Source organism: Narcine bancroftii, chromosome 1 (assembly GCF_036971445.1).
Source record: "Narcine bancroftii isolate sNarBan1 chromosome 1, sNarBan1.hap1, whole genome shotgun sequence".
NCBI classification, from domain to species: Eukaryota; Metazoa; Chordata; class Chondrichthyes; order Torpediniformes; family Narcinidae; genus Narcine; species Narcine bancroftii.
The window spans coordinates 153072158-153088262 of NC_091469.1; the positions used below are offsets into that span (position 1 = coordinate 153072158).

General features: G+C 46.5%; 1 protein-coding gene across 1 annotated transcript in view; it reads left to right on the forward strand.

Annotated features, from left to right (window-relative positions):
• The window catches only part of tnip2 (TNFAIP3 interacting protein 2), a 52961-nt gene extending 51695 nt beyond the window's left edge, over nucleotides 1-1266 (forward strand). The window contains exon 6 of the mRNA XM_069942144.1: nucleotides 48-1266. Coding sequence (XP_069798245.1) covers nucleotides 48-314 — 267 coding nt within the window. The 3' untranslated portion in view covers nucleotides 315-1266. The remainder of the gene's footprint in view (nucleotides 1-47) is intronic.
• Nucleotides 1267-16105: the final 14839 nt, after the last annotated feature.

Consider the following 16105-nt stretch of genomic DNA (forward strand, 5'->3'; position numbering starts at 1 on the left):
TGAACATCCAGTTCGTTGGACTCTCACCTGTACCCTTCACTCCGCAGGAACTCCATGACTACAGCGCTCGTTATCACGGCAACACCAGTGCCTTCCACCTGGAGCTCAACATGGCAGACCCGCTGTTCGGAAACACCGTGGAGAGGCAGGTGTCACAGCGTGGAGGAAACTCGTCTTCCACGGACACTCCCACCAGGAGCCCCGAGTCCGAGCTGAGGCATCAAGGATTCCTGCAGTGCCCAAAGTGTATGAGGATGTTCAACGATGAGGTCAGCGAGGAGTGCCTCCGGCATATTGCTGAGTGCTGCCAGTGACCACTGCTGCCCCCCTCCTCTCCCACCCAGATCCAGCATTCCACTAGGGAATCCTTCACTGGCACACTACCACGGGTTGGCCAGGCAGCTGGGCCGCACACCCTAAGGTTCAAGGAGGCGACTTCAACACACTGTGTCCCAGGTACTGGGGAGGCTCCTGGTGCTATGAGGGATAAATCATCTGCTCTCTGATGGAAGGAATGATTTCCCCAGATGCACCGTGGAAAGGATCCTGTTGGGGACAGTCACTGCGTGGGACAAGAACTGGTCCATCAGAGACCACGTAAACCATAGAGGGTTGTGGATGTGGCTCAGAGTATCACACACACCACTCTCCACTCCCCTCCCCTCCATCACACATAACCCCTCACCTTCATTACATACCCCCTCCCCTTCATCACATACCGCCTTCCCCTCCCTCAATCACACATAACCCCTCCGCTCCATCAGACCCCTCTCCTCTCCCCTCTTCCATAACACACCCCCTCTCCTTCATCACACACCCCCTCTCCTCGATCACACATAACCCCTCCCCTTCATTACATATCCCCTCCCCTCCATCACACATTCTTCCTTCTATCAGACATACCATCAACTCCCATTGCACACTCCCCTCCCTTCCATCAAACACTTGCCTCCAACATCCCCTTCCCCTCCAACAACTCCCTCACACACCCCTTTCCCCTCTGACAACTCCATCACACACCCTCTTCCCCTCCATGAACTCTGTCACACACTCCCTTCCCCTCCAACAGCTCTGTCACAAACCCACTCCTCTCCATCCACTCCCACTGCCTTGGAAAAGAAGCCGTCATACTAAAAAGCTCATCTCATCTCTTTCATCGGGAAGGCCGTGCATGCCTTTGTGCCATGAGAAATTTTGTTTAGCGAGCAGTCCAGCGAGATATCCCATGTGTAGTACGGAAAATAAAACAGTACAGAGCAAAGGCAATGTAATTGTAGAAGTGTGAAGTTCATGTATAGCCTGATAATAGTGAGTAAGCCTGTGGGAATTTGCTGTGAAAAATCAGTCCCAGAATTCCCTGCATTGCAGCATTTCTCCAAATGCTATGATGGGTGAGCAACATTTCAGAAGGTGGCAAAAGAAAATTAAAATGCATCGAGTGTTGTTAATGAACATCTCCCAAGAGGGAAATACAAGCCACTTGTTCAAGCTGCGGTTAGAATCAAGAAACCAAGGAACCTGCCTTCCTCGTCAATCCTGGGATGTTTGTTGGTGAAATGCAAACCAAGGGACATGGGTTAAGAGTGAACGGGGAAAGGTTTAGGGGCAACACAAAGGGGGACTTCTTCACACAAAATGTGGTGGGGGTGTGGAATGGGCTGCCAGCTGAAGTGGTGAATGCGGGCTCAATTTCAACATTTAAGAAGAACGTGGACAGGTATGTGGATGGGAGAGGAATGGAGGGTGATGGACTGGGTGCAGGTCAGTGGGACTAGGCAAAAAAAAAAATGTTTTGGCACAGACGAGAAGGATCGAAGAGGCCTGTTTCTGTTCTTTAATGTTCTATGATACCATACAGAATGGGTAATTCCAGGTGAACAGAGCAGAGATGTGGGAGTGGACAGGTACTGATTAGGACCCTGCTGTAAATTGCAGCTGAGGTCCCACAGCCTGTATTTGATGCCTGATCAGCCCCAGCCCTTGACTGTTCGCAGTCTCCTTGTGTCAGATAACAATGATTATGGTACAATTTAGGGCCATTCGGCCCATCATGCCCATGGCTGTGCATTCATTTCTATTCCCCCTAGCATTTGTGGTCCCAGGTTCAGGATTCCACTGCTCCCAAGTCATAAAATTTACATCATTTTGATTTGCATCTCAGTTTGCCCGCAACTCTGCGGTCAATTATTTTAATTTAATCGTTTTAACAGCACCACGTTAACAGACCCTTCCAACCCACAAGCCTGCAGTGCCCATGTGACCAATTAACAGCCAATCCTGAATGAAACTGGTGCACCTGGATCTGTAATAGCCTGGTGCCAGCCACTACACTAATCGTGGTGCCCTTTGGGGATGGTTCGGTAGGAATTTTGAAAAAAAGTAATGGGATGATGTGGGAAGGAAATTCAAATACTGGTTTATGGGGATAATTCAGAGGAAGCCGTCAAAGAGGTGTTGGCCCAGGGGAGTACTCCGGCCAGAGTATGCCCGTGGATTACCACCAATGACCCACTCCTGCTCCCCGTCCCATCACTTTGGCCTGGGTCCCAAGGGCAGTGCAGACCAGGCACACCAGCAAGGGCAAAAACAAAATGGGCTGCCGGAGGAAGTTTGGGGGTCAGGCTGTGTCTGTGGATGGCAATTGTCCATCAACGCTTTGGATCAAGACCCTGCTTTGTGACTGAAAGGGTAGATGGGAGATGGGCTCCACAAGGCTCTGAGGGGTTTAATGGCAGGTGAAGGCAGGTGCTGAAGGAACTGGGATGACGGGGGCTGGGAGGAGATAGGTGGACACAACAGTTGACTGTGGAATCTGGAGTCAGACAAGGAAGGAAGGAGATGTGTGGAACCAAGGGCAGATTGGGGGGGGCAACAAGATGGTGTTCGGTCCCTAGAGGGTCCCACGGAAATGTCCTGTGCTGAGAGGTGATCTGTAACTACCACAACCATACTTTTATGCAAGTGTGATTCAAACTTCCGCAAGAAGTGGTTAAGAGAGCATAACATACAGCACAGTACAGGCCCTTCAACCCACAGTGTTGTGCCAACCTAATAATCCACTCTAACAGCTGTCCAGAATTTCCCGACTGCAATAACCCTCCATTTTTCTCAGTTCCATGTATCTATCTTAAAAGATACCATTGTACCTGCCTCCACCACCGTTGTTGGCGCCCACCAGTCTCAGTGCGGGGAAAAAAAACGCATCCACATCCCCCCCCCCGCACTTACTCCCAAGCACCTTTAAACTATGCCCTCATGTTAGCCATTTCAGCCCTGAGGAAAAGCCTGTAGCCATCCATGCGATCAATGCCCCTCATCTTGTGCTTGTCCATGGACAAAAGACCAAGTTCCCTCAACCTCTCCTCATAAGGCACGCTCTCCAATCGAGTCAATGCCCTCACAAAGCTCCTCGGTACCCTCTCTGCAGCTTCCACGTCCATCCTGTAGAAAGGTGACCAGAACTGAACGCAATATTCCAAGTGGGGTCAAACGAAGGTCTGGTGCAGTGGTAACAGTACCTCAAGGCTCTTGGGAACCACAAGCTGGTCTTTACCAAGGTTGAGCAGCAGACCATTTGTGTTCCAGGACTCCGCACCCAGATCAGCTGGTCGTCTGTCCTCCCCCCGCCCCCCCACCCCAGTCACCAGTGTAACATCAGATGAACAGGATACAGGGTTTTTGCTGCATCTGCTGTACCCACATTTGTAATCTCCTCCTCTCTGTATTTAACGGATGTTTCCTTTAATTGTTAAAATTTCTGCTTTTCTTTTGTGACGTTATTTTGTTCGAAACTTAAATTTCATAATATACAGTTAACTTATTTTTTTATATATTAAAATTGTTTCGAGAAGCTCTGATGTGCTTTTGAGTTGCTTGTGAACTTGTGATTTCAAAATCTCGCTGGCGTTGAAATGCTGGGGTATCAGGCAGCGTCATGGGGAGAAATAGTTTAATCTTCAGTTCAGTGACATTTCCTAAAGGTTGATACCTGAAGCTTCAAATTGATTATAAAAGACAGTTTAAAAACAGGGGAAGGAAATGGGTGGGATCTGGAAGTAAAGGGTATGGGAACAAAAACTCAAATCGTAGAGTCACCAATGGAGCAGGGATAGCTCAGTGGGTTTAGAATGGATGGAATGAACCACAAAAGTCTGCAGACAAGTCAAAGCAGGCTTATTATCATCCGATTGCACACACCCAACCCAACGAAACAGCGTTCTCCATTCCTCAGTGCAGACACACGACCAGGCATAATGCACATACATATGCGGTCAAGAATTTCATTTATCTGTGGCTCATTTTCGCTGGTTCCATTTGCCTGCATTGGAGCCACGTCCCTCCAAGCCTCTCCTGCGCTCGGACCTGTCCGAGTGCCTTGCAGGTGTTGCCATTGCTTTCTGTTTCCATGGCAGCTCGTTCCATTCTGCCTCCCCCACATCCCCTTAAAATCCCCCCCCTCACCTGAAGCCATCTGAAGGAGGTACAGGAGCCCGAAGACGAACACCCTCTGCCATCAGATTTCAGAACGGACAGTGAACTACAGACCTACCTCACTCTCCTTTGCCATAATTTATTTTTAAATGTAATTTATAGCACTTATGCACTTGTAACACTGCCGCAAAACACCAAATTTTGTGGCACGTTCATGACTATAAGATTCTGACCTCTGGCCCTACCGTGAGGAACAGGCTGCCAAGAGGAGTGATAGAAGCAGACAGAGTCAAGGCATTTAAGAGGGTTCTAGATGAAAGGTTCATGAGGAAGGTTCAATCTCTAGGGATTAATATAGAGATGGTCAAATGGGTTCAGCAGTGGCTGGATGATAGGCACCAGAGAGTCATGGTGGACAACTCTCTGTCAGGATGGAGGCCAGTGACAAGTAGTGTGCCTCAGAGATCGATGTTGGGTTCTTTGTTGTTCGTCATTTATATTAATGATTTGGATGACAAGGTGGTAAATTGGGTGAGTAATTATGTGGACAATACAAAAATAAGGGGAGTTGTGGATAGTGAGGAAAGTTTTCATGGACTACAGAAGGATTTGCACTGTTTGGAAAAGTGGGCTGAAAGGTGGCAGATGGAGTTTAATGTAGAATAGTGTGAGGTGCTTCATTTTGGGAGGAATAACCAAAACAGGACTTATGCAGTGAAGGGGAGGGGATTGAGGAATGCAGAGGAACAGAGGGATCTTGGAATAATGGTTCAGCATTCCTCGAAGGTGGATTCCCATGTAGGGTGGTGAAGAAGGCTTTTGGTATGCTGGCCTTTATAAATCATAGCATAGAATATAGGAGCTGGGAGGTGATGTTGAGACTGTTTAAGGCATTGGTGAGGCCAAGTTTGGATTATTGTGTGCAGTTCTGGTCTCCAAATTATTGGAAGGATATAAATAAGGTGGAGAGGCTGCAAAGAAGGTTTACAAAAATGTTGCCTGGGTTGCAGTATTTTGAATACAGAGAAAGATTGAGTCAACTGGGACTTTATTCATTGGAGCATAGAAGTTTGAGGGGGATTTGATAGAGGTATTTAAAATTATGAAGGGAATAGATAGAGTAGATGTGGATAGGCTCTTTCCCCTGAGGGTAGGGGAGATTGGAACAAGGGGTCATAAGGTTTGGGGGCAAAACTTTAGGAGTAATAAAAGAGGATGCTTCTTCACTCAGGGAAGGGTGGGTGAGTGGAATGATATACCGGAAAAAGTATATCATACTTTAATTCTGTAATTTAAGAGGTTAGATGAGTACATGGATGTGAAGGTTATGGGCATGGGAGTGGGTACGTGGAACTAGTGGAGTTAATGTAAATCGGTGCAGACTAGAAGGGCCGATATGGCCTGTTTCCGTACTGTAAATTGTTATATGGTTCTCGATGGACACATGAATACACAGGCTATTAAACAAGGAAGTCTGCAGACGCTGGGTTGAATGCAATACACAAAAGTGTTGGAGATGTTCAGCAGGTCACGCAGCACCTTTGGAAAGTAAATGAATGCAATACTCTAAAGCCACTGGAGAAACTCAGCAGGTCTCGCAGCATACTTTGCGAAGAGGCCTGGCCCAAAACGTTGGCTACCCTTTACTTCCCATGGATGCAATGTGATCTCGGGGCGAGGAGCATGAGGGTGGGGGGGGGCGGGGAGTGTCCTCCCCATTAATGGTGCCCTGTGCCGGTCCACTGCTTCTCTGGAGTCTGCAGCCCCTTGAGGCTGCCGCTAAGCACAAGGTGCTGCCATCATCATGCTGTCCAAATTAAACTCCTCTACTTGCAACATCTCCATCGATTCCCTTCATTGAGCAATGCACAATCATACTGGAGGAACCCAGCAGATCACTGCTGCTGACCTGAGGTCCAAGGACTCACACCGAGCTGCAGGCTGCTGCAGGCTGCAGGCTGCTTCATGAGAACCTGGTATCTCTGAATTGGGATTCAAGAGGGTGCAGAGGGCAAGAAAGGATCCCAAAGGGCCCTGGGAGCTGAAGGCATCCTCATCATGTTGGAGGTTTGGATCTGGACCCGGGTGGCAGATGGATTGAACTGGAGTTTTGCACGGCTGCAGAGGCTGTGGAAACACTGGAGACGAATCCACGGACACTCAATGACTCTGAGGGGACTCTCGTTTGCTTCTCTCTTTGTCTGTCTCCAAGGGACGCCTGGCAACACTCAAGGCGACTCTTTGCCTTATGGCAGACAAAAGGCAATTTCATGTAACATTACATTTCTGGTTTATGACCACATTAAAGAGCATCTGATCAGCACAGACAAATATGGGCCGAAGGGTCTGTTTCTGGTCTATGTTCTGAAAGGAAAGCCTGTAACCTCACCAAGTGAAACTGAATTTGTCACGCGTTGGCGCATAGCGAGGATCAGAGTGAGACAAATCTTCAAAAGAGTCTTTGTACCCCGTAGCCCAACAGAATGAAAGACTCTGTCAGCGCAATAATTTTGGATGGAGTTAGAAACTTGCCCAACCCAACAGGCTGTGGTCGTCATCGACCAGTAATGAAGGGTACTGAGAGCATGAAAGTTTTAAATGGCTAATTTCAACCCCACCCACCAGATTGAGGTCGTTGCAGTAATTGCCAAAAAAAAGATGAGGCCAGTATAAATTTTGAAATTGTGAAATCAATTCCTCAGAAGAACGGTGGAGAAATCTTGGGCAATAGAACGTGGTACATTCAGTTTTGTAATGCAGTACCTTCATACAGAGGTGATAAAGATCAGTTTATCATCAAGGTACATAGAACACTACAGGCCCTTTAGCCCACAATGTGGTGCTGACCTATATATACCTACCCTCAAAAAAATATAATCTGCACTGAAATTCGCTCTTGCTGTCGCCATCTAAGTGAAAACAACAAATTAGCATAAATTAAAAATGGCAAGACAGAAGAGAGAATAAACACAAAAGGATAGATAAATAAATAAATATTCATTCTGTGGGACCCAGACAATTTTATGGCTAAGGTTGTACAAGGAGGTCGAAATGGTGGTGGGAGTGTGGAATGAGCTCCTAGCTGAGGTAGTGAACGCGGGTTCATTTTTGACACTTGAAAGAAGATTGGATACGTACATGGATGGGAGGGATATGGTCAATGGAACAGGGCAATGGGCCAAATGGCTTCTTTTCTGTTCTGAAAGCCTGACAGCAGTTGGGTTAAAAAAAAGTACTCGACTTGAACCTAGAGGTGCTGGTCTTCAGGCCTTCTGCCCAAAGGAAGCAGTGAGGAGGGGTTATGAGGGTCCTTGATGATGTTGGCTGCCTTTTTGAGGGAGCGCCTCACGTTGAAGTCTCCAGTGGAAGGGAGCTCAGAGCCTGCGATGGTGAGTGTAGTTGAGTCATGGATGGTGGAGTGGGGGTGGGAGGGGGTAAGAGAGAAGGTAAGAGTCACCAAAAGATATAATTGATTGCCCTTGATAGAAGTCATCAACAATGTGGTACTCGCTGGACTTCGATAATTACTCCCAAAGGGAGGAAGCAGCAATGGTTGGAGAGCACAGAAACAGGCCCCTTGGCCCATCCTGTCCATGCCAACCAAGCTAGTCCCATTTGCCAGCATTTGGCCCATATCTCTGGCAACCTTTCCTGTCCACGTATGTCTTTTAAACTATCCTTGCCCCTATCACTTCCTCTGGAAGCTCATTCCACACACAGTTGTCCCGCAGGTCCCTCTATTCCCCTCACCTTCAATCTATGCCCTCTAGTTAAAGATTCACCTACACTGGAAAAAGACTGTGAATATTTATCTCTGCCTCTCCAACCCTTCCTTATCCTCCTGGGCTCCAGGAAGAAAAGTCCCTGCCAATCAAGCCTCATTGCCCATCCTGGCAGCATGCCAGAGAACCATTTCTGCACCCTTTCCAACTTAGTGGTATCAGCCCTGCAGCTGGGTGGCCAGAACTGTGCACAATATTCCTCACCAGCACCCTGCACTGTATAGAAAAACTTGGAGTAGGCCATTCAGCCCCCTCCGCCATTCAAGGGCTGATCTGATGATGGACTCATCTCCACCTACTTGCCTTTTCCCCTTATCCCTAATTCCCTTACTATTCAAAAATCTATCCAACTTTGTCTTAAATATATTGACTGAGGTCACCTCCACTACTTCAATGGGCAGTGAATTCCACAGATTCACCACCCTCTGGGGAAAGCAGTTCCTCCTCATCTCCCTCCTAAATCTACTACCCTGAATCTTGAGGCTACGTCCCCTACGTCTCAACTACCAGTAGAAAAAAAAACTTACCTACCTCTACCTTATCTATTCCCTTTCATAATTTTATTCATTTCTATAATATCCCCTTTCATTCTTCTATATTCTAGTGTTATGAGCCCAGAGGTCCCATAAACCCAGCAGCAATAGATATTCACCAAGACAAATGGTTACTTAAACAAAAGTTGCTTTTAATTATCTTTAAACATGAAAACAGAATCACACTTTAACTTATCACGATTGACTTAACTAACCTAACTTAATCCCCTTCCAATTCTAAGCACATGTTTGTGTAAGTTCAGTAAAGTTCTTTGATTCACAGTCCAATCTCACTTCTCACTCCTCCAAGTTCACTGGTTTTAGGCAATTCTTATACTGTGCACAGAATTTAACATTTATAAAGTTCACTAGGCTTTGGTGCTTGAAAGGTAAATGGTTACCGCTCAGGAAGGTTCTTGTCAGTTTTCAGAGAGAGATTTGTTCTTCCTTTTTAATCAGCTACTCCAGTGTCTTGTTGATGAAACCTGCACCCTTCAGGGTTCTCCAGATGACAATCTCTTTCTTTCAGGTCACCACAGAGTTCCTTTTTGTTTCCCTTATTCCAAGTGAAACATTAGACAGCCAGTCTTCTTCTCTTGCATGAACCACAAGGGCTTGGACCAGGCCAAACCAAGAACTCACAATCTGTCTTCCAAATGGGGTTTTCCACAAGCTTGCCAGCTTGTCCTGTTCCAGTCCTAGCTTTTGTTGCTGGCTGAAACACTGTAGAAGTGATCTGTCTCTCTCTCTCTCTCTCTCTCTCTCTCTCTCTCTCTCTCTCTCAGAGAGAAAGCCTGTTTGACTCTCTCTGCTTGCAAACCCACATGACCCTCTTAGAACAGCTCCAGACAATCTGCGGCTCTGACGAGCTCTTTCATCTGTTGCCTTTTTGTAAACAACAATCCATTAGTGAAGTCTCTTGGGCACTCTCCAAAGCTCTTGCAAAGGGTGTAGGGCCGATACGTCTAGCATTAGCAGAGCTCCAGTATTTCAAATAAGATCTGTTTTAAAGTGTTTTTATATGACCTACTCTAACAAACCTTTCCAAATTTATCTCCCAAAGGCATATCTATATTCTCTGGTACACCAGCAAGTACAGTATAGACTAATCGTTCTCAACCTTTTTGCACTCACATACCACTTTAAGTATTCCCTATACCATCGGTGCTCTGTGATTAGTCTTTGGCTTGGCTTCGCGGACGAAGATTTATGGAGAGGGTAAAAAGTCCACGTCAGCTGCAGGCCCGTTTGTGGCTGACAAGTCCGATGCGGGACAGGCAGACACGATTGCAGCGGTTGCAGGGGAAAATTGGTTGGTTGGGGTTGGGTGTTGGGTTTTTCCTCCTTTGCCTTTTGTCAGTGAGGTGGGCTCTGCGGTCTTTTTCAAAGGAGGTTGCTGCCCGCCAAACTGTGAGGCGCCAAGATGCACGGTTTGAGGCGTTATCAGCCCACTGGCGGTGGTCAATGTGGCAGGCACCAAGAGATTTCTTTAGGCAGTCCTTGTACCTTTTCTTTGGTGCACCTCTGTCACGGTGGCCAGTGGAGAGATTGCTTAAGGTAGGATGTGAGTGGGAAGAGAAGGTTGAGAATCTCTGCTCTAGACCCAATTGTTATTGAAATATTTTGCTTGAGAAAAATTGTCATTGGCCCATTACCTTTGGGGTTAGGAAACCATGCACATAGCAAGTCAATGAGGGACGATTAAAATGGTGGTTTGAAAACAGGCCCCTCAACATCCTCCATGAAGACAATGCCACTGAAGCAGCTACAAAGGGACAGCCTGATGATGTCTCGATGCCGCTGTCAGCCTGTGGCCCAGGAGCTGGATTTTTAAAATCTCATAGTCACGTTCGCCAGAGAGTTCAGGTATGTTGATATCAGCGGACTAGAATAAAGCCGCAGTCAGGATGAGTAGCAACTGGGTTGTTGCTGAGTTTCGTGAGTCCTGATCCTCAGGGCTCGGGATGGACTTCAGCGCAAAAATTGCCGCAACTGTGAAGGCTGTGCCGACCTTTGAAAGGCTGACCACTCTACTTTGGCCACATGGCTTTAATCATACTAAAGCCCAGGCTGCAACCAAGTTAAAAAGCCTCCAAAAGGAAATACCACAGTGTGGTTGATCACAACAGGACGAGTGGCAGTGGACGTCTGGAATGGCCACCTTTCCACCTCTCCCACAACACATGGGGAACAAGACACTCAGCAAAACCCATGACCCTTGTGAGTGCAATGGAGGATCCTGGAATCCCCCAAGCTCATCCCTGACTCGTCTCAAGCTCCAAGCAGCAGCCACTGCCAACATCGTAAGTGGACTGGATACGGACACCACCGGCAGGAACCATAGCGGACTCGAGACCACAGCCACTGGCTGAAGCAAGCAAGCGCCGTCTCAATGAGAAGCCAGGTATAATTACTTTTTCAGAGCGTGTGGTGCCCATAAGGAGCCTCCCCTTTCTTGCTGCGTTCCCCAGAAACCCCCAGCGAAAAAAAATGACAAAGGCTCAGCTTGTCTCAAGGGAGTTAAAGGACACGATAGTGACCATGGACGAGGAGGACATGGAGAGGGGTCGCCTGCATGTGGAGAGGCAGAGGGAGCATGAGGCTGAGATGCTGAGGAAACTGAAGGAGGAGGACGAGACATGGCAGGTGGATAGAGTGCAGCTCACGCAGAAAATGGCAGGTTTAACCTCAAAGCTGCGGGGTCTCGGGGAAGGAATGGATAGGCAGGCCAAACAGTTACAAGACCTGGTGTCCCATGTTCAAGATCATTTCCATCAGTATCAACCATACCCACAGCAGTATATAAGCCCCCAAGCCCTTTACCCCATGAATCCATGCCAGCACGTAACGACATCAGCCACATCTGGGTGGCTGAGGCCGTAGAGTCCTTAATCCTTCCCCTCCTCTTCTTGCTTGAATGATTGAGATAAGGCCACACTTGTACTGCAGAAACCAGCGGTGAGCCACTCTGTCTGTTATTTGCAGTCTTTATTTTTTCAGACTTGTTAATGAAACTTTTATTGCTTCTTCACGACGAAAAGTAATAAACTTATGCCACGTTCCTACAACGTTCCATGTTTGATGCCTTTCCGTTTGATTCATAACCTTATGATTACAGAGCGCCTATTGTAACATTAATTTCATACAATTTACCATGTAATCAGTTGAGTGGTAACACATAGGAGGCAGTTTAGAGGATGGACATGCTCAGCCCACGGATAGCCTGGTGATCATGCGCTTGCGCGTCCTGGTGGCTCAGGCGTGGGAAGATATGGCATATCAGTATCCCACTCTGGCAGAAAGTGATCCTTGTTGAGCTCATATGTATTGTGCAGTATACAACCCGCAAGCACAAAGACCAGAACAAAAGTGGTACAAATATTGAGGCGCCTTTCAGGTGACCGAACGCACGTTCCACCACGCTCCTTGCCGAGCTCGAGTTTTTGTTCAGTTTTTGCTGCCGTTGGCGCTGTGTGAAACCCTTCATCAGCCACTTCCTGAGGGGGGAGCTGAGTCTCCGACAAGATGTGTGGGGATCTCCTCTCCATTAATAGTTCTGGATTTCTGTGGGGGGAGCAGTGCAGATTTTGAGTCAATTTCACAAACAGTGGGTACACAAATGTTTCCCAGTGCAAGCTTCGCAATCTCTGGAAAATGGCAAACCCTTTAATCTGTCATTACTGCATGCACAAGTACCCCTTTCTATAGCTACACAGGCCACCATTACAATACGATTTATCGTGTGAACCACACAAAGACAATGGTCATCGGAGTGTGCACCCTTGCGTCACTTGGGAGAGGTATCCACCCTGCTCTTCGGCCTTTCTATAGATAGGTGGGTGGCCTAGCATTCGCGCATCATGCGTGTGGCCAGGCCAACCCACGTACATGTCTGTGAAGCTGGGACACAGATGGGAAAATGAGACAGGTATTTGCTAGGGCTACTCAGGCTACTCAGGATCCTTTAAACTAGAATGGTTGGGGGGAGGGAACAAAATAGTACAGAGCAGTAAGGAGAAGGTTAGAATGAAAACAATGAAAGTTTGTAGTAAGTATTTGAATATGGATGGGCAGGTGATAGAGAAGGGAAATGCTCTGGAAGAAGATGAAGGGCAATTGTCAGGAAAAGTAAATAATGTTGTTCTTAAAGATGAGGGAAAACAGGGATTAAAAAATGGGAAATCCCTGAAATTCATATATTTTAATGCCAGGAGTATTGTAAAAAAGGTGGATGAGCTGAAGGTGTGGATTGATACTTGGAAGTATGATGTGGTAGCGATTAGTGAGACATGGTTGCAGGAGGGATGTGATTGGCAACTGAATATCCCTGGGTTTCGTTGTTTTAGGTGTGATAGAGTCGGAGGGGCAAGAGGAGGTGGGGTTGCATTGCTTGTCAGGGAAAATATTACAGCGGTGCCTAGGAAAGATAGATTAGAGGGCACATCCACGGAGGCTATTTGGGTGGAACTGAGGAGTAGGAAAGGAGAGGTTACACTTGTAGGGGTGTATTATAGACCACCCGGAGGGGACCGAGGCCTAGAGGAGCAAATCTGTAGGGAGATAGTAGATATTTGTGATAAGCACAGGGTTGTAATTATGGGAGATTTTAATTTTCCACATATAGATTGGGAAACACATTCTGTGAAAGGAATGGATGGGTTAGAGTTTGTGAAATGTGTGCAAGATAGTTTTTTACAACAATATGTAGAGGTGCCGACCAGAGAAGGAGCAGTGTTAGATCTACTGTTGGCAAATGGGATGGGTCAAGTGACGGAGGTTAGTGTTGGCGAGCACTTCGGGTCCAGTGATCATAATGCCATCAGCTTCAATGTCATTATGGAAAGAGAGAAATCAGGGCCAAGGATTGAGGTTTTTGATTGGGGAAAAGCTAGATTTGAGGAGATGCGAAAGGACTTGCAGGGTGTGCATTGGGACAATTTGTTTTATGGGCAGGATGTAGTAGAGAGATGGAAGTCTTTTAAAGATCAGATTTTGAGAGTGCAAAAGCTTTATGTTCCTGTTAGGTTAAAAGGAGGGGCAAAAGTTTTGAGAGAGCCGTGGTTTTCAAGGAATATTGGAAACTTGGTTCGAAGAAAAAGGGAGGCGTACATTAGATATAAGAAGCATGGAGTTAAGGAGATGTTTGAAAGATACATTGAATGTAAGAGGAATCTTAAGAGAGGAATTAGGAAAGCTAAAAGAAGGTACGAGAAAACTATGGCAAGCAGGGTGAAAACAAATCCAAAAGAGTTCTACAAATATGTTAATGGTAAGAGGAAAGCTAGAGACAAAATTGGTCCCTTAGAAAATCAGAGTGGAAAACTGTGTGTGGAACCTAGAGAAATGGGGGAGATATTGAACAGTTTCTTTTCTTCGGTATTCACTAAGGAGAAGGATATTGGGAGATGTGGGATAAAAAAAGCAAATTGGGTAAATATGGGGAATATAGAGATTACAAAAGGTGTAGTTTTAAGGCTTTTGAAGAATATAAAGGTGGATAAGTCTCCAGGACCAAACGGGATCTTCCCCAGGACATTGAGAGAAGTGAAGGAGGAAATAGCAGAGGCTCTGGCGGTAATTTTTCGAATGTCATTAGATATGGGGATAGTGCCGGAGGATTGGCGCATTGCGCATGTGGTTCCGTTATTTAAAAAGGGTTCAAGGAGGAAGCCTGGCAACTATCGGCCTGTAAGTTTGACGTCTGTGGTAGGTAAATTAATGGAGAAAATTCTTAGAGATAGTACTTATAAACATCTGGATAGACAGGGTCTGATCAGGAGTACTCAACATGGATTTGTGGGAGGAAGGTCATGTTTGACCAATCTGATTGAATTTTTTGAAGAGGTGACTAGGAATGTGGATGAGGGTAGCGCAGTGGATGTTGTCTATATGGACTTCAGTAAGGCCTTCGATAAGGTACCACATGGAAGGTTAGTTAGGAAGGTGCAGTCTTTAGGTATAAATTTTGAGATAGTCAAATGGATTGAACATTGGCTGAAAGGGAGAGGCCAGAGAGTGGTAGTGGATAATTGTCTGTCAGGTTGGAGGCCGGTGACCAGTGGTGTGCCTCAAGGATCTGTATTGGGCCCATTGTTGTTCGTTATATACATTAATGATCTAGATGATGGGGTGGTGAATTGGATTAGTAAATATGCAGACGATACTAAGATAGGTGGAATAGTGGATAATGAAGAAGGTTTTCTAGGATTGCAGAGGGATTTGGGCTGCTTAGAAAAGTGGGCTGAAAAATGGCAGATGGAATTTAATGCTGATAAGTGTGAGGTGCTTCATTTTGGTAAGAAGAATCAGAATAGGACATATGTGGTAAATGGGAGAGCATTGAGGAATACAGAAGAGCAGAAAGATTTAGGAGTGACGGTACATCGTTCCCTGAAGGTAGAAACTCACGTGAATAGGGTGGTGAAGAAGGCTTTTAGTATGCTGGCCTTTATCAATCATTGCATGGAATATAGGAGTTGGGAGGTGATGTTGAGATTGTATAAGACGTTGGTGCGGCCTAATTTGGAGTTCTGTGTGCAGTTCTGGTCGCCTAATTATAGGAAGGATATAAACAGAGTGGAGAGAGTGCAGAGAAGGTTTACCAGAATGTTGCCTGGGTTTAAGCATCTGGAGTATGGGGAGAGATTGGACAGATTGGGTCTTTATTCTTTGGAGCGTAGAAGGTTGAGAGGGGATTTGATAGAAGTATTTAAGATTATGAAAGGGATAGACAGAGTGGATGTGGATAGACTATTTCCGTTAAGAGGAGGAAAGATTAAAACAAGAGGACATGAGTTAAGAATTAAGGGGCAGAGGTTTAGAGGTAACATGAGGGGGAACTTCTTTACTCAGAGAGTGGTAGCTGTGTGGAATGATCTTCCGGGAGAAATAGTGGCGGCGGAGTCAATTGTATTATTTAAGAAAAGGTTGGACAGGTATATGGATGAGAGGAAGATGGAGGGTTATGGGCATTGTGCAGGGAGGTGGGATTAGAAAGGGGTGTTTGGTTCGGTGCGGACTAGAAGGGCCTAATGGCCTGTTTCCGTGCTGTAATTGTTATTATTATTATTATTAGTACTAAAGACTGAGATATGACTCCGGTCGCAACTTTACCAGTACTTGTGGTCAACAACAGCTTGAAGAACAACTGAGTGCCACCCTGTCTGATTGTAGTAGGGCATTCTCAAGGGGGTGGGTGGGGGCCGATGATGGGAATATGTGTGCCAACAATGGCACTAACACATATTGGATACCTCCCCCCCCCACCCCGTTCTGCAAATCCATCCATTATCTCCTGGAGACCATCACCACTGGGCAGGTCGACAAAATGATTGGAGAGGGCCTTCCTCAAAGCTCAGG